The following is a 19,585-nucleotide window of genomic DNA, read 5'->3' on the forward strand; positions in this document are numbered from 1 at the left end:
ATATGTATGTGTATTTATATATGTTTATATGTGTGTACATATGTATTTATATTGTATATACAAACATACAGTGGGGCAAAAAAGTATTTAGTCAGCCACCAATTGTGCAAGTTCTCCCACTTAAGAAGATGAGAGAGACCTATAATTTTCATCATAGGTATACCTCAACTATGAGAGACAAAATGTGGAAACAAATCCAGACAATCACATTGTGTAATTTGGAAAGAATTTATGGTGGAAAATAAGTATTTGGTCAATATCAAAAGTTCATCTCAATACTTTGTTATATATCCTTTGTTGGCAATGACAGAAGTCAAACGTTTTCTGTAAGTCTTCACAAGGTTGTCACACACTGTTGCTGGTATGTTGGCCCATTCCTGCATGCAGATCTCCTCTAGAGCAGTGATGTTTTGGGGCTGTTGCTGGGCAACACAGACTTTCAACTCCCTCCAAAGGTTTTCTATGGGGTTGAGATCTGGAGACTGGCAAGGCCACTCCAGGACCTTGAAATGCTTCTTACAAAGCCAATCCTTCATTGCCCGGGCAGTGTGTTTGGGATCATTGTCATGCTGAAAGACCCAGCCACGTTTCATCTTCAATGCCCTTGCTGATGGAAGGAGGTTTGCACTCAAAATCTCACGATACATGGTCCCATTCATTCTTTAATGTACATGGATCAGTCGGCCTGTTCCCTTTGCAGAGAAACAGCCCCAAAGCATGATGTTGCCACCCCCATGCTTCACAGTAGGTATGGTGCTCTTTGGTTGCAACTCAGCATTCTCTCTCCTCCAAACACGACGAGTTGTGTTTCTACCAAACAGTTCTACTTTGGTTTCATCTGACCATATGCCATTCTCCCAATCCACTTCTGGATCATCCAAATGCTCTCTAGCATACTTCAGACAGGCCCGGACATGTACTGGCTTAAGTAGGGGGACACGTCTGGCACTGCAGGATCTGAGTCCCTGGCGGCGTAGTGTGTTACTGATGGTAGCCTTTGTTACGTTGGTCCCAGCTCTCTGCAGGTCATTCACTAGGTCCCCCCTTGTGGTTCTGGGATGTTTGCTCACCATTCTTGTGATCATTTTGACCCCACGGGTGAGATCTTGCATGGAGCCCCAGATCGAGGGAGATTATCAGTGGTCTTGTATGTCTTCCATTTTCTAATTATTGCTCCCACAGTTGATTTCTTCACACCAAGCTGCTTGCCTATTGCAGATTCAGTCTTCCCAGCCTGGTGCAGGTCTACAATTTTGTTTCTGGTGTCCTTCGACAGCTCTTTGGTCTTCACCATAGTGGAGTTTGGAGTGTGACTGTTTGAGGTTGTGGACAGATGTCTTTTATACTGATAACAAGTTCAAACAGGTGCCATTAATACAGGTAATGAGTGAAGGACAGAGGAGCCTCTTAAATAAGAAGATACAGGTCTGTGAGAGCCAGAAATCTTGCTTGTTTGTAGGTGACCAAATACTTATTTTCCACCATAATATGCAAATAAATTATTTCCAAATCAGACAATGTGATTGTCTGGATTTGTTCCACATTTTGTCTCTCATAGTTAAGGTATACCTATGATGAAAATTACAGGCCTCTCTCATCTTCTTAAGTGGGAGAACTTGCACAATTGGTGGCTGACTAAATACTTTTTGCCCCACTGTATATGCAGATATAAACACATAAATACATATGAATACATATATATATATATATATATATATATATATATATATATATATATATATATATATATATATATATATATATATATATATATATATAGTAAACACACTCTTATCATCCTGCAGCTCCAGAAAAAGGCAAAAAATATATTTTCTTAAATAAATAAAACTTTGTTTGACAAAAGTTTAAAAACCATGTAGGTAACATGTAAAAACATGTAAAAATACATAATCCAGTTGCGAGCCTGCAACGAGGTTTAGAACAAAATGCCAAACATGTTTCGGGCCAAGTCTCAGCCCTTGTTCACTGGCATAACCTGTGTTCCCACCTACTAGCTCTATTTAAAGGCTAAGCATTAAGACAATTGCAGGCACCTGTTCCTCATTAACCCTTTAAAAAAAGGATTATTTAAAGTTACATATTCTAGTACAATGTAGTTTTAATCAAAAGATCATATAGTATATATAAATAAAGTTACAAATGTAATAAATGTAATGTTATTTAGTTTTCGAAAGTGTTAAGAATAAAGAATATTGTGATGAAACTATTTGTTATATATTGAAATAGATATGGATTTCTTAAGAAAATTTTCATAAATAAGCACAATAATCTTAATAAAACAGATCTACATCCATGATCGAGTTTATGCGCATTGGAGCCCTTTGCAGTCAAGTAGCTGAAAACATGTAAAATCATATCTATGCAATTTTTTGCACTCCATTGAAGTCTATGGGAGAATACGTTAATGAGGTTGCAAAATTCTAAGTAAAATTTTTAGCATGCGTCGGGTTAGTGAGCAAGCAAAAACTTTTTACTTTTAGTTTGTAATAAATGCGCTACCCGACACGTGCAAAAAATCTCTGTCTAACTAAGTTAACACGTGAGCGGGAGCACAAGCTACCGCTCCACTCGTAATCTGCCCTCAATTGGTTGATGTATAAAATAGTAACTAATATTCATTCAGTTTGTTTGCAAAAATAGTGACTAGGGTAAGGTTCCCAGCTCTCTTCCAGAAAAACACTCAGCAACTAGAAGGTGACTGGGGATGTAAAAATAACGGGCCACACAATGTCCCCTTCCAAAAGCTCTGCCTTGGCACTCACCATAAGCTATGCCACATACATTTTTCACAAATAAAAAGTAATTTTATCATGTCGGCATCTAGTAACAAACAAAGCAGTGATTTACACATCAGCCTCTTTAGCTGTAAGGAATACACATATATCAGTGATTTGAGCCCCCTTCACTGCAAATACCACACAGAGAGCAGACAGATTACCCCAGTAGCTGCCAGTATTATAAACACAGAGTAGCATTTCAACTGCTCTTGACTAGAAGTAATATATGCCATAGTTATTTTTGTTTACCCTTCTTGGCTGCCAGTAACACTCATAGTGGTTTATGTGCAGTGTCACTTCTGGCACCATATTTGCAATGGAAAGAGTAAGGAGAGCTTTCAAAATGTAGCTGTCACTCAGGAATTAAAAATACATTAGCATTTAAGTATACATTTTTATACAGATTTTTTCTGTACAACATGTTGAAATACTGGACTGTTCAGTAGAATATTGGACACCAGACAACCCTGCATGTATATATCTGTGCCAATATGGTCATAGACACAGTGTACACAGACATTTACCAATAGTGTACAGTATGTGTCATAATGTCACCAGCACTCAAGAGAATGTGCAAGGTGCATATGCATGTGTCTTATTGCTCTATTGTAAGCAGGTCACATGTACAGTTAAAACCTTAGGAGTGATCACCTTTAAGAAAATACGTTTTAGAACACAACTTTATTGCAAACATGCTTCTAATTGGATTAATTAATGAATACATCGAACATTGTGTGTTGAGAATTGGAACATAGACTTTGTAAGGATTAACAATCAGATATTTGACAATTTTGTATGCTTTGCCAAATATTATTCAACTTAAGTATTTAATAACAAATCAAAATTTCAGTTCAAACCCAGATTACGGATCTAATTTTAAAAGAAAATCAAACTCAAAATTGAACTTTCGTAGGAGAACTTACTTTAGTTTTTAAATGTATTTCGTTGTCTTAAAATCCTTTGGTGAAAAGCATAACTAGGTAGGCTCTAGATCATCAATAGTCTACTAGAAGCTAGTGGGTGATTGGTGGCTACATACATATGACTGTTGTCATTGGTTCACCAGATGTGTTCAACTAGCTCCTAGTAAGTAGTACCTTGCTGCTCCAGAGTTGAATTTAATTATGTGTTGATTAACCTTTTATGGGTTGAAAACATAGTTATATGCAGGGAACCATGAAATAATAAAATTCAACACATTAAAGCATTTTCACATTGCAAATGTATACACATTTATAAAGTTATTCCACTTGTTGATATGGGTCACTTACTGACATAAAAATGGTTTACTTGTCTTTCAGATTACCAATGTTCTGGAATGCTGGGTATGGTTTCAGGTCTTATATCAGACTCCCAAATTACAGCTTCAAGCCAAGTAGATCGTAACTGGGTTCCTGAGAATGCGCGTCTTGTCACAAGCCGCTCTGGTTGGGCTTTGCCTCCTACAAACATACACTCAAACTCTAAAGAATGGCTTCAGATTGACCTTGGAGAAGAGAAGGTTGTTACTGGTATCATCATCCAGGGCGGGAAGCATAAAGATAATAAAGTGTTCATGAGAAAGTTCAAGATTGGATACAGCAATAATGGCACTGAATGGAAAACTATTATGGATTCCAGCAGAAACAAGCCCAAGGTGAGGAAATAGCTCTCATGCGGTGTATATTCTCATTTATATACTATCCAACTGTCCAGGAAGCATCAGGATTCTCTCACTTTGGAATTCTACAGTTTCTCAGTCCCAGATACCGTCTCGAATGTCCTATATTTTTAATTTGCAGTTGCCCATGCGTTGCATGGAAACAGCGGTGGATTCATTTTATTTTCAGTTAGTGGCCATCTTTGGTACATTCTAATCCTTTAGAAAAGCTTTGTAAATTATAAATAAATATTACCCTATACACTTATAGTAAATATTGTATCTAAAAAGTCTTGATAAGCTTTTCTTCAGGATTTGAATGTAACCATATAACAGGGGAAAAGCTCCAGTGGCATCAAAGATGGCTGCTGAGTGTATAGAACAAGTGCAGTAACCCTGAGTTGAATAGCTGAATCTTGGGAGATATTTACTAGGTAGACAGATCTTATGAGAAGCTCTCTATAGTGCAGAGTTTGATCTTAACTTACTCTGATGTATGCAATATTAAAATACTTGCAGTAAGCAAAACTGGATCAGATTACGAGTAGGGCACAAAATTGTGCTTACATGAGCAATTGTGCACTGGTATTATAAGTAAGGCACAATCTGAACGCAGCATTACATGGAAGCTTTGCACTCAAAAGAGTGTGCTTCCATAGGCTCCAATGGGAGCCTTGTTCTGATGCTGTCTTACATGGCACAGAACCTTGTGCAGCAATGGACAGAAATGTTTAAATATATATATATATATACATATATATTTATGTGTTTGTATGTGTATGCACACATATTAGCACATAAATATATATGTATATAAGAATATACATACTGTATATATTTACAGTGAACACACAGTCACTATAGACTTTTCAGTGCCGTTTGTTTCTAACACCCCACATCTGCACACTTTAACCCCTAAAAACTGCTTTGTGCAGTTATTATTTAAAAAGTTAAATATGCTATTTTTAATTTAATAATAGCACCATACAGTTTATTTTGGGTACAATTGGGGAACATTTTTGAAATCTGAAGATCGGATCCCTGGTTAATTTTTGGACTGCTAATTGCTACCACAAGCTTGGGGTAGCATTTACCAGCCACTTGTAATGGCTGGTTATTTATTGTGAGCCTGTAAACAGTGAATTTGCCTGTTTACGGGGGCACAATAAATTAGCGCTCCACTATAATTTTCCCTATCAGCTTCTACTTAGTAATTTCTTTTTCTATAAAAGATTCTTAAAACAAACAGGATCACTTTAGAGAGCATCCTAGAGCCATTTGATGATCATCAAACTACTTTAGAAGTCATTTGCACATCATCAGATATCATCAGACTTGTAAAGTCATCAGCTAAGGTAAAAAATTCTGGCTGATGACTTCAAAATGATTAGAAGATTACCTTACTGATTACTTCACAAGCATGAACATCCAGTAAATGCCTCTAGAGTCATCTCATTTAAGTATTTTGGCCTGTGGGCATACTTCAGGATGGCTTCTGATGACTAGTCTGGAGTCATTGATTACTTCAGAATGACTGCAGGAAGATCATTCTTATTGACTAGGGTTATTAGCACACTGTCTTGTGTTCAAGACTTTAAGAAATTGTTGTGCATGTTTTTTAGTATATTATTAGTAAATATAGTGGTAATGAGTTTAATTTTTTTTTTATCCTCTTAACCCCTTAACGACGCATGTCATACAGGGTACGTCTCACACAAACTGGTCTTTAAAGACCAGCGACATACCCTGTACGTCGTTAAGGGTTTCAAGCGGCTGGAAGCAATCCTGATCGCTTCCAGCCGCTTTCAAGATATTGCTGTGATGCCTCGATATTGAGGCATCACTGCAATACCTTTTTAGGCACACTGATGCAGAGAGGGCCACTTTGTGGCCCTCTTTGCATTGGCCAGCAATGGTGCGATTGTTGGTGGGTGGGAGCAGCTGTATGGAGGCGGGTGGGTGGCCCATCACTCGGGAACTCTATTCCTTCCTTCCTTCAATGCCGGGAGCGTGCGCGGGATGTGAGGGTTGGGTGTGATCTAAGCTTATTAAAAAAAACAGTGGTGGAATAGAGTATTGGGAGAGGGTGGTGGGTGGCAGAGGAGGGGGGATACTTTATAAAATTGATCTGGGAGGGGGAGGGGGGAGGGTATGGAGGGGGCAGCTAAAAGTAACATTTATTGCAAAGTGGGTACTGGCAGACAGCTGCCAGTACCCAAAATGGTGGAGAATAGTTAGTGGGGGGAGGGTTAGAGAGCTCTTTGGGGGAGTCAGGGAGGTTGGGGGATAAGGGGGGATCCTACACAGCAGAATATGATTTTTTTAAACAAAATAGTAAAAAAAAACACAAAAAAAACTTTCTGCCAGTACTTAAGATGGCGGCGACAATTATGGGGTGGGGAAGGGATGAGAGCTGCTTGGGAGGAATCAGGTGGTGGGATGTGTCAGGTGGGAGGCTCATCTCTACACTAAAGCTAAAATGAACCCTTAAAATTAACAGCCATAATTGCACAAGCTGTTTGTAAATAATTTAAGTGAGAATCCTAACGTTTGTGAAAAAGTGAACAATTTTTTTTATTTGATCGCATTTGGCGGTGAAATGGTGGCATGAAATTTACCAAAATGGGCCTAGATCTATACTTTGGGTTGTCTACTAAAAAATATATATACATGTCAAGGGATATTCAGGGATTCCTGACAAATCGAATAAGCCAATTAATAGCAGGATAAAATCCAAATTCACTTGCAATCTAAACTTTCATCTTTACTAAATGTTCCCTTTATAGGTTAGTGCCATTGTGATTTTGAAGATAAAATATTTAAAATATTTAAAAAAATAATAAAAGAGAATTTGATATCTTTTAAAATATTTATGGAAGGAGGGTGCTGGCCCTCATGCAAATATAACTGAGAGAACAAAGGCAAATATCGTTCAACTACATGATGAATTGGTTCACAGAGGGATCTTAATGCTCAAATAAAGCTGACATATTCATCTCATTCAGATTTTGAAGGTGTCACAAATGTTTAGAATTACAAAATTGGTTTGTGGTGTACACTGTGAAATATCAATGTACATGACTTGAATATAAATAGAATTTAATTAGAAACGTAGCCAACATTTTGAATGCGTTGGATTCTTGACATTCAGCTACACACTCATTTTTGCCCGACCACAACTCTGTTTGACAAGAACCTATATGTTTTTATTTTATATAATCAACTTCCTACAAAACACAGCGGGTTAGCATGTGTATTACAATTTGAAAGTAAACTGTATGAAAGCAAGCGAAAGCCAACACAAGCTAACGTCTGGACTTCTTCTCTCCATAGACTTTAATGGAGAGCGTAAACTTGAAAAAACCTAACACTTATCTTCCGCAACCTACAGCACTAACCTGAAAATAATTATGAATATTTTACATCCCAATGTTCTTTACATAAGATAAAATGTTCTATTTATTTTTAAATACATATTTCTATATATAACATGTATTTTTTGTAATATATATATATCTATATACACATATATATATATATATATATATATATATATATATATATATATATATATATATATATATATATATATGTGTGAATTTATAAATGTATATATATATATATATATATATATATATATATTTAAAAATACATATGGGAAGAACATTGGAATATAAAATATTTACAGTAAATACACTGTAAAATATTAAAGTATCTAGCCCAGTATGTAAAATAGTGGGTTGTATTTGAAGCATTTTTGCTATCACTCCATTTAAGCAGAAATAGAGCCTTATTTTTTTCTATTTACCTGGCAAAACTATATATTTTTCTATTTACCGGTCAAAGGTATTGATCTAGGCAATTTTTTATATATTTCATGCCACCATTTCCCAGCCAAATGCGATCATATAATAAAAAAAATGTTAACTTTTTCATAAACTTTGGGTTTCTCACTGAAATTATTAACATACTGCTTGTGCACTAATGGCACAATGATTGTAAAAGCTTCTCTGGGATCCCCTTTGTTCAGAAATAGCAGACATATATGGCTTTGCCATTGTTTTTTTTTAGAAGGCTGCTTATTGCAGCTGCGCACCACATTTCTATTATTCCCAGCAGTGAATGGGTTAATCAGGTAGCTTATAAGGTTAATTTTAGCTTTAGTGTAGAGCTTACCCTCCCACCACCTGATCCCTACCTGATCCCTATCAAACAACTCTCTTCACTCCCTCATCCCCAACTGGTTACCACCATCTTAGATACAGGCAGACAGTCTGCCAATACTAAGTTTTAAGGCAATTTTTTTAATCATTTACTTTTTTTTTCTGCAGTGTAAGATCCCCCTTAACCTCCAACTTCCCTGATCTCTCCCAAACAGCTCTCTAACCCTCCCCCCTCTAACTATGCCCACCATCTTAGGTACTGGCAGCTGTCTGCCAGTACCTATAACATGTCATTATTTATTTTTTATTTTCTGTAATGTAGTGGTCCCCCCTCCCACGATCATTAGTTAGGGACCCCTACCCCACCTTTTTTCTGTAGCTAGCGCTCCTTCCCTCCCTCTCCTTTATTTTTTATTTCTGTGTGTGAGATCCTCCCACTCCCTACCACTCCCTCCCCCCTCCACTGCTGTACCTCCCCCCCATAATTACAGGTGTTGACACACACATTAGTTATATTTTATGTCTCTTTTAAAGGCAATGAAGGCTGCTTAGTAACTACTATTACTACTATTTTGTTTTTTCCTTTTAGATGCACCTCTATGTCAGCTTTGTGTGATAGAGAAAGTGTAAGAAAGACTTAGAATATCCCAATGACATCTGTCATATGTTTTGCAAAATCTATGTGGCAAATAATGTATCCCTTCCACAAATATTCTTAACATTGCTCACTAATGTTGGTAGTTTTTCAAGCACAGCAATAGAGTTATCCTCAAACAACCTTGAAATCTCCTGTGATACAAAGCTAATATTCTTTTATGTGTTTTTATATTTTTAACAGTTGTTTGAAGGAAACACAAACTATGATACTCCTGAGCTCAGAACATTTGGGAACGTATCAACACGGTTTATTCGAGTAATTCCCGAAAGAGCTTCAGCGTCTGGTCTGGGCTTACGTCTGGAGCTTCTGGGATGTGAAATGGAAGGTAACCACACTCCTCACATTTACTGTTCTATATATTTACTGCTCCTGGGAGTGTATGTATATATTTATATATGTGTGTATATATATATATATATATATATATATACACTACAGTAGATATATATATATATATATATATATATATATATATATATATATATATATTTTATCCACATCAATCAGATAATAACTACTTCAAATATATCTACAGTATCCATTATGGAAAGAATAAAGCTACATTATTTCTAATCAACGCCTTTGTGTTTTTACATCAATAATCTATCTCATGACCCATCTTCTGCAATTTACAATGCTTAATAGAGGCAATATTAATATTCCATGCAACGTCCTTACCTCCATATCCTGTAGAAGGTCCATTATGTCCATTTGCATGTGTCATTATTGCTAAAGTATGTAGTTCGGTCCTTGCATCTATTCAAGTAAATTTGCGTCCTGCTCTTAATTGGTTAATTAATCATTGTCAGGTTAGATTAATCATTATTATAATGTTCTGAGACTGTGGAATTAAGTGCCTATATAACAATACATTGCATGCCACATAAAGAAGTTTTTTGTTTATCGTGTTAAAAGTCAAGGATTATAACTTAATGTACAGATATTCAACACGTTTGCCAGATAGAGAATTACAAAAATGTAAACGCACAACATTTTCCCATGACCGCTGCTTGTCAAGGATTGCTTTTGGGTCAGCAGCATTAGAATTGTATTAGATCTGAGGATTATTATTTATTCAAACCTAGAGGGCAACTCTACTTCTTATCACTACAAAGAAATACAGAAGTCTAGCGTTGCATAAACTCCTGTGCCTTTGAGCTCTTTAGTGATGTATCTGCTGGGAATCCACCAGCTTAAAAGAGATATAGAAAAAAAAAACTTGATTGAATTCCAAGAAAGTAGTAGGTCTTTCTTCAAAATAAAAAAAAAACTTTTTTTTTTCTAACAATAAAAATATCTAAATATAATTGAAGTGATTGTATACTGTAGTTTACCAGCTCTTTATAAGAAATGCAATCAATACCTCCTTAGAATGTTTTATTATTTATTCTTTATACTTCAAATGCACTTGAAGTCTGAAGCTATACTTTCAAATTCGAGAAATATTTCAAAAATCAATCTTTTTTTATATTATGCACCGATGTATTAATGGTTTGAATCATCGTTCAGGTTAGGACATTGTTTATTTATTTAAGAAACAAAAAGTGGGATTTAATTTGGATGCTTGCAGTAGACAGATATTTTGACAATGAAACGGAAAAATACAGTTTGAACAAAATCCTTTATACGTACAGTGTATGTGAAAGGTATTCAGTAATGTGTTGTGGTAAAAGCAACTTTCACAAAAATATCTGATCACTATATTTGTTACAGGGATATTGAACACTTTTAGATGAAAATATAAAATGATAATTTTCTGTATGTATATATATATATATATATATATAGATACTTAAACTTTACACTTATTTTGATCTACACGTTATTCTCAGACTAATCTTTTATTTGAATGCATCATTCTATCTAGCATTTATTTATTGTTTAATGTCACTTAAATATTTATACATATATCACCCATAGATTTTTCCTTCAGATTTTAAAATAAGAGTCTCTGGTCCCATACAATGTTTACTGACCTGTGGGTGAAGTAAAAAAACACACATTTTAAATTACAAGAAAATGAGAGCAGAATAAATAATTAGAATGTATGCAAAGTTTCTTTATTTTTTTTATATTTTTAATAGAACTATTAAATGTTTAAAGGGACAGTTTACCCAAAATGTTTCTCCCCTTTAATTTGATCCATTTTACCTGCTGGAATGTATTAAATTGTTTACAAGTAGCTCCTTTACTTCTATTTCAGCATTTGAAACAGCTGATTTAGCTTTGCTGAAAGTTTCAGGCCTTAAGTCCAGACTATTGACAGGCAATGTAAACACAGACAGTAGAACAAATTGCACTCCCAGTGGGGTGTAGAAGACTAACTAATAAAATGATAATTTTCCGTTGTTCTCTGTAAGCATTGAGCTTTGGTTTACAAACAGCTATAAGGAAGCAAGTGTGTGTACACAAAGTGATAACATAATGAGATCTGATTTTACCTGCAAGCTCAACTGGTTGTAATAGTTTGTGGTTTCAAAGCGCAAAATGCAAAATGAAATGAAATGCAAAATGCAATTTCTCATACATTTTATACTCTGCACCTGGTATAACAAGTCACTGGAAATACATTAAAGGAAAAACAATTTTACGATGTACTGTCCCTTTTATTAAGACCAATACAGCACATAATGAAATAAACATAGCAGTTCTTATAGTAAAGTGGTAAGTCACGCCATTATTTCATTAACTTGTTTTGCCCTTTTAGCACCGACCTACATGCCCACTACCCCTGAAGTCAATGCAGTGGATGAATGTGATGATGACCAGGCAAACTGCCACAGTGGAACCGGTGATGACGTCAAGGTGCCAGGTGCAGACAAAATCCATTTTCCAATACTTCATCCAATGTTCTATATTAATTCCAAGTCTATCTGGTGAATCTTAGTGATCTAGCAAGAGAAAACTTATACTTATTATCACTTCTTTCAACCATGCACAAGAGAGAGAATGTTAGTTCCATTTTCTTATTTTCTTCTTTAAAGGGACACTGAACCCAAATTTTTTCTTTCGTGATTTAGATCAATCATGCAATTTTAAGCAACTTTCTAATTTACTCCTATTATCAATTTATCTTTGTTCTCTTGCTATCTTAATTTGAAAAAGAAGGCATCTAAGCTTTTTTCTTGGTTGGGAACTCTAGACAGCACTTTTTGATTGGTGGAGGAATTTATCCACCAATCAGCAAGAGAGAGAATGTTAGTTCCATTTTCTTATTTTCTTCTTTAAAGGGACACTGAACCCAAATTTTTTCTTTCGTGATTTAGATCAATCATGCAATTTTAAGCAACTTTCTAATTTACTCCTATTATCAATTTATCTTTGTTCTCTTGCTATCTTAATTTGAAAAAGAAGGCATCTAAGCTTTTTTCTTGGTTGGGAACTCTAGACAGCACTTTTTGATTGGTGGAGGAATTTATCCACCAATCAGCAAGGACACCAAAAATGGGCCGGCATCTAAACTTACATTCTTGCATTTCAAATAAAGATACCAAGAGAATAAAGGAAATTTGATAGTAGGAGTAAATTAGAAAGTTGCTTAAAATTTCATGCTCTATCTGAATCATGAAAGAAAAAATTGGGGTTCAGTGTCCCTTTAATATATTTAGGTAAACTAGAGTTAGTATCTTTATAAAAATAATAAACAGAGAAATGTAAAACCAGTATGCCTTGTTCACTTGTTAGTCTTTGTTGAAGAGGTATTTAGATAGGTAGTGTGCACATTACATGACAGGAAATAGTGATGTCATCTACTGCTCTTGCTAATGTATAACATTGTTCCAAAACTGCTGCCATATAGTGCTGCAGACACGTGCACACTCCTGAACTTACAGTCCTGCTTTTCAATAAAGGATAACAAGAAAATGAAGACAATTTGGTAATAGAAGAAAAATGGAAATTTGTTTAAAATTATATTCTCTATTTGATTCACAAAAGAAAATCTTGGGTTTTATGTCCCTTAAATCTTGCCAGGCAGTGAATACATAGTGATCTGGTAGCCAAGCGGTTAAACAACAAAATATTATCGTATTCTTAAAATATCAATAGACATTTTTAATGAAGCATGTTTAAATTAGACTAAAAAAAAGATGCATTATTGAGGTATTAACAATAAATATGAAAATGCTGAAAGTATAACAAATATTAAATACCATCTGAATAATGAACACATTAAACTACTACACTTTGTGGCACCTAATGAATATTGTAGTAACCACATTTATTTTTATGCAGAGTTCATGGGCTCCATGTACGAAGCAGCGAAAGCTGCTCCGGAGCCTTTGCGGGGCAGGTTCGCATATGCGAGACTGCTTCCCGCAATGTAAGAAGCAGCGCTGCTTCCTACACCCTACGCCACCTCTTAGGTGGCGAAGCAAAATCACTGAGAGCACGCTCGCTCTCGGTGATTGACAGCCCCTTCAGTCGCGTGATTGAAGGGGCGGGCATTACACACTCCGATGAGTGTGTAATGATACATAAGGGCAAGCGGATCAATAGATCCGCTGCCCGTGTATAACGAAGGCGGGCGGACAGCTTCGCGAGTTAAGAAGCTGTCCGCCCGCCATTTAGTACATGGCGCCACATGTATTCCCTTTAGAGAACAGGTTACAAGGTGTGAGCAGTACTTTCAATACCATCATTTGTGACTAGTGCAGCCTATGGTTGGCTGGGAAATTCAAGTTGTTCTGTAAACATTTTATGAGATTTTAAGACAAAAATAATTTAAAATTTCAATCCTTGTCTATGGGGAATACAATACTAATTTTTTAGCACTCAAAAACACAATTTTTTACAGCCATAAATATAGCATGTTTGTTTATTTCAGTTTAGTGGAGACATTAATCACCCAACCTCTTATTATGGAACAATGTTGTACCATCACCTCCCTTTTTAAATGAAATAAACAATATTTTCTGAAAATGCGCACAGCTTATTACAATTTAATAAGAGCTATTTAATAGTGTTAACTTAAAACACATGTTGCCTGGTATGTATCACGGATGGTATGTGCAAGAAAGGATTTTGTTTGCTTTACTTTTTATGGTAATTCCAAATTTATTAAACACACAAAAACTGCACTGGTTTGAGTTCATAGATGTCTACTACAAGATATCACTTCATTTTTTTTAACCCTTATTAAATCAATAATCCAATTATTGCCTTAATTTCTCCGGGATATACTACACCTGTTACTGTTTTCAAATAGTGAAACAAAATGCCATTCATTTGTAATTTGATATTCAAATGTACTTTATTAGAATTCATTTACCCCTTTTACGTTATAAAATTAATCAAAGCCATACGGCTAACACAATCCCTAGTAATGTTTCCCAGGTACATACTTATTAAGTGTGAATCCTGCATTGTCAGCACTGGGGTAATTATTACATTAAGACGTACAAATATGTCATTCTTGTCTTTATTGTTATTATCTATATATTTTTATTCCTCCATCTTTCCCTCTATTTCCTTTTTATTTTAGTGTCGTTTTTTTTCTTTATTTGTTTCTCATTTAGTTATGTTTTCATTGAGGTATTATTTCCCTTTTAGTTTTGTCAACTGTCTTTTTGTGGTATGTGGGATAAGACAGTGAACTCTACCTAAAATGCTACCTTAAAGGGACATGAAAACCAAAAGATTTCTTAACTATAGAGAATACAATTTAAAATAAAAAATTATAAACAAATTTACTTTGTTCCCTAGGTAGGCGTGCACATGCTTCAAGCACTACATGACAGGAAATAATGCTGCCCTCTAGGACTCTTGCTAATGTATAATACTGTTGCAAAATTGCTGCTATAAAGTGCTGCAGATACGTGCACACTTCTGAGTTTTACATCCCTGCTTTTCAACAAAGCATAACAAGAAAACGAAGAAAATTTGATAATATAATTAAATAGGAAACTTGTTTAAAATTGTAGGCTCTATCTAAATCATTAAATATTTTTTTGGCTTTAATGTCTCTAAGCTCTATACTAGACCCCACACCTAAGTAACTGCAAAATAATTCAGTTTTAATCTTTATCAGTGTTAGTAGCATAAACATGGCAGTGGTTTTACCCTTCACTGACATTTATGTGTCCACTATATTTGGATAGAATTTACTGGACAACCAGTTGAAATATTGGACTGTCCAGTTATTACAGGACAAATTGGCAACCCTAACTTTCGTAGCCACAATGGCGACTTCTACTTTGCCCAATCTGCATATCTTAAAGGAACATTCTAGTTCATGTTATAGTGGGGACTCTATAGACTCAGTATGGTGTGCTAAGCAAGCCTGCAATATACACTAGATTTTAAAAAACAATCTTTAAACTTTTTTAAATCTGAGATTATCTTTACCCACCAACAGTGTAAATCTCATAAGTATATGCAACTGATAACTGTTGCATATGCTTTCCTGTCAATCAATGACATGGAAGGTCCATATGCACCAATCAGATCAAAGGCTCCAAGCACCACACTTCTTGCGCACTCCTAAATTTAGTATACACTAAAATATTGCTTTACATTTTCTGTCTCCCTTTAATATTTCCTGGATACCTCTCTTACAATTTAGCCTTGGCGAAAATCCGATTATAACCAATCTAAGATTTTGTGTACAAGCAATACCCACTAAAGTGCTGTTCTAGGAGGATACATGAATATTAGAGATGGCAATAATTCAGAACATTTATGTGAAACAAGAAATGTTTACTGAACATTCTGGCATTTGTTATTTTAAGCAAACATTAAAATAAATATATAAAAATATTTAGTAACTACACAACAGAAATATCAGCATTAAAATCTGTATTTTAATATTTAAATGGTATAAGAATAAACATTCAAATTATATTTGTTGTTATTTAAAAGACAGTCCCACCAACTGTATGTCAAAAATAAATTGTTACCATTAAATAATTTCAATTAGCATTTTTGTTGTTTATGATTTGCTTACAGTTTTTTTATTTTGTTTTTTTATTTATTTTGTAGCTAGCACCACAGTACAAAGTGCAGAGCCTACCACCATCGAAGACATTGATGAGCAAACAGGTAAGACAAAAATAATTCAATAATAATGGTTTAAATCCCAGACAGTAAATAGAGAGACAAATAATAAATTGCAGCTCTCCTCGACTTTCATTCTTCCGTACAAATCCTTTGCGGGAGCATCTGTTCTTGTTAGCTCCATAAATATTTTTTGTTCTTTTATCAGCATTTAAATTCTCCATGGTGAGATTAGGAATGTGCCTTGTTTGTGTGAATACTAAACAGAACACAATTTGCTATGAACTGGCTTAACAAGCCCTATTCAGAAGTGGACATTTACATTTAGGGCTTTCTTATTTGCAAACTTGATTAAATAAAATCACTGGAATGAGTGTCAAGATCAATAGTTTACTCTAGTGGAAATATAATAGGGCTCTATTTCAAGTTAATACTGGTCATGCAAATGCTAGGGTTGTTTGCACCACCTGTATTTTACCACTACATTTTTACTGCCAGAGGGATTTTTTTTTTTTAACAAACTACACATTTTTAAAGGCACTAAATGACTTAGGTGCTCAGCATTATAGAACTGGTTCGAAGTGCACTTATTTTTGTTTGGGGTCAGGAAAATACATGTGCTTCATTATTAATAGGACATAAGAGTTTTATTTGCAATGCATTTAAAATGCATTTAAAATATTCTTTAGATCATGTATATGAAAAAGCAGCAGTTAAAAATCATTTACATTTTTTTTCCTGATAAAGAAAAAGCTGTTTAAATTTAAAGGGACATGAAATGCAAGTTTTCTTTCTTGAATCAGAGAGAGCATGCAATTTTACTTCATTTATCAAATTCTGCTTCATTCTCACTGCTGGGAGCTAGCTGCAATATTCTTGTTTTTCAGAAGTCCTTCTGGTTAAATCTATTGCTGCTGGAATGCTATATACACATTTTGCTGCTGATTTGGCCATAGGTTAATAGCATTTACCTCCTGTGCACGCTCAAAGTGCATTAAAAGTTATCATTCTAATAGTGATGCATTTTAACAGAAGCTTTTATTTCAGCTCATGCCATTTAAAAACGTAATATCATTTGGAGTCATTTTATAATGAACATTTGTTTAAAGGGACAGGAAACCCAAAAATTTTATTTTATGATTTGTATAGTACATACATTTTTAAACAACTTTCCAATTTACTTCAATTGTCAAATTTGCTTCATTCTATTGTTATCCTTTGCTGAAGGAACAGCATTGCTCTACTGGCAGCTAGATGAACACATCTACTGTAGTTAGCCAATCACAAGAGACAAATATGTGCAGGCAGAGAACGAAGCACATTTGAAAATAGAAGTGAATTAAAAAGTATCTTAAAGTTAAATGCTCTATCTAAATCATGCATGTTTAATTTTGGCTTTCCTATTCCTTTAAGTGTCCTAAAACTTTATTGTATTTCCATCTAAGTTATTTAAATGTAATAGTTTCAAATATATTACTCACACACAAACACAATCGCATATTCTCAAGTGCGCTAACCCAACATGAAAATATGAATATTTCACATTCCATGCTCTTCACATAGCAGAATATGTTCTATTTATTCATAAATACAGGTTTACATATATCTGATATTTTGTTACAATATATATATATTAATATAGGTGTATATATATACACAGGTATACATAAAGGAATATATATTCAGGAATACATAGAACGTATTCACTTATGTGAAGGACATTGGAATGTAACATATTTACTTTAAATACATAATTAAAACATTTATTAAATATGAATATTACATAAATATGTTTTCATCTACTTAACTGCAAAGGGCTCCAATGCACACACACACACACACATATATATATATATATATATATATATATATATATATATATATATATATATATATATCCTCCATGTGTATCTGCACTCACAATACAAAGTAGGGTCATCAACCAGGGTGCAAGGTCAATTATATTCACAGTCTATTCCAATTAGGGACTCCACTCACTGGATTTGGATCAAAACTTAATTTATTAATATATTATGGTAACATTTCGAGGTACACAGACCCCTTCCTCAGACCAAACGTCTGAGTGCAGTCCCTAATTGGAATAGACTGTGTGTATGTATATGTATATATATATATATATATATATATATATATATATATATATATATATATGTCTCTATACCCTATTTAACAAATAATTATTCTCAAAATAGTTACAATTGTAAGAAACTTTAAAAATTTCATGAGAATATATATGCATAACTTTAGGTACAAGCTTAGAGACAACTTCCAGTCACAAACAGCTTAATGGTGCAATTTATCTAAAATAATTGTGTTGTTTTTAAATCAAGGTCACACTAGCCCATAAGCCCATCATGCTTATTTATAATACAAGGGTTATACTTTGCTATGTGCAAATTGCCCACCTCTTCCATACAAGCATAGAAAAGCTGAGAGTGAGGTTTAAAAAAAGCTTGATGACTTTCATGTGTACACAGATAATACACCTATAGTTGTGCTCTTGTGACTTTCCAGGAATTGCAGGCTACGTGCTGATCATTGAATGTCATCCTGTTGCAGCTGCTCGGTCTTCTTAAACTGCTATCACAGCAATGGCAGTCACATGATGCTTAGGACAATGGTCCATATTTGTTGAGTAGTGATTAGTTGTCAATAGAAAGTACTATCTACAATGGCATAAACTCATTAAACAGATATATAGGGGTACATTTATTAAATGTCAGATGGACATGATTAGCTGTAGCAGATCTGTCCGCCTGACATTGCTAAATGCCGACAGCATATGCTGTCTGCATTTAACATCGCACAAGCATTTCTGCACATTTGCGGCCAATCGGCCAGTAGCAGGGGTGTCAATCATTCCGATTGTATCTATTTGGGATAATTGCTAACAGCATTATTGTTGCCATGGAATAGATAAAGCTACAATCTAGAGAGGTCAAAGATTAAAGGGACAGTCTACACCTTAGTCATCTTAAAGTCTTACCTTAGATGAAGCTGCAAATAGCCTCCTGCACCTTTTCTATATCATGCAGTAGGAACAGTAAAAAGGTTATTTTAAAATGAATAGTGTTTCTGGCCAGTTTAAAATGGCTGCCAAGCTCAGCCCACTGATGACTTCACAATCTGGACTGCATCTATGCACTCTGCTGAATAGGATTGACAGTCTGTTGAATCTAACTAGTGAGCCCTTTGTGATTGGATGCCATATGCCACCCAGATCATGATGTCATCAGTGGGCTGAGCTTGGCAGTCATTTCAAAGTGGCCATATACAATATTCATTTTAAAATAACTTATGTTATCATTCCTGC

The 19,585-nt window shown here is 34.7% G+C and overlaps 1 protein-coding gene across 1 annotated transcript in view; it reads left to right on the plus strand.

Annotated features, from left to right (window-relative positions):
* NRP1 (neuropilin 1) overlaps positions 1 to 19,585 on the plus strand; it is a 175,409-nt gene that overhangs the window by 136,904 nt on the left and 18,920 nt on the right. The window contains exons 10-13 of the mRNA XM_053713853.1: positions 4,100 to 4,434; positions 9,439 to 9,583; positions 11,966 to 12,070; positions 16,237 to 16,296. Coding sequence (XP_053569828.1) covers positions 4,100 to 4,434; positions 9,439 to 9,583; positions 11,966 to 12,070; positions 16,237 to 16,296 — 645 coding nt within the window. The remainder of the gene's footprint in view (positions 1 to 4,099; positions 4,435 to 9,438; positions 9,584 to 11,965; positions 12,071 to 16,236; positions 16,297 to 19,585) is intronic.

This window comes from Bombina bombina, chromosome 5, assembly GCF_027579735.1.
Source record: "Bombina bombina isolate aBomBom1 chromosome 5, aBomBom1.pri, whole genome shotgun sequence".
NCBI classification, from domain to species: domain Eukaryota; kingdom Metazoa; phylum Chordata; class Amphibia; order Anura; family Bombinatoridae; genus Bombina; species Bombina bombina.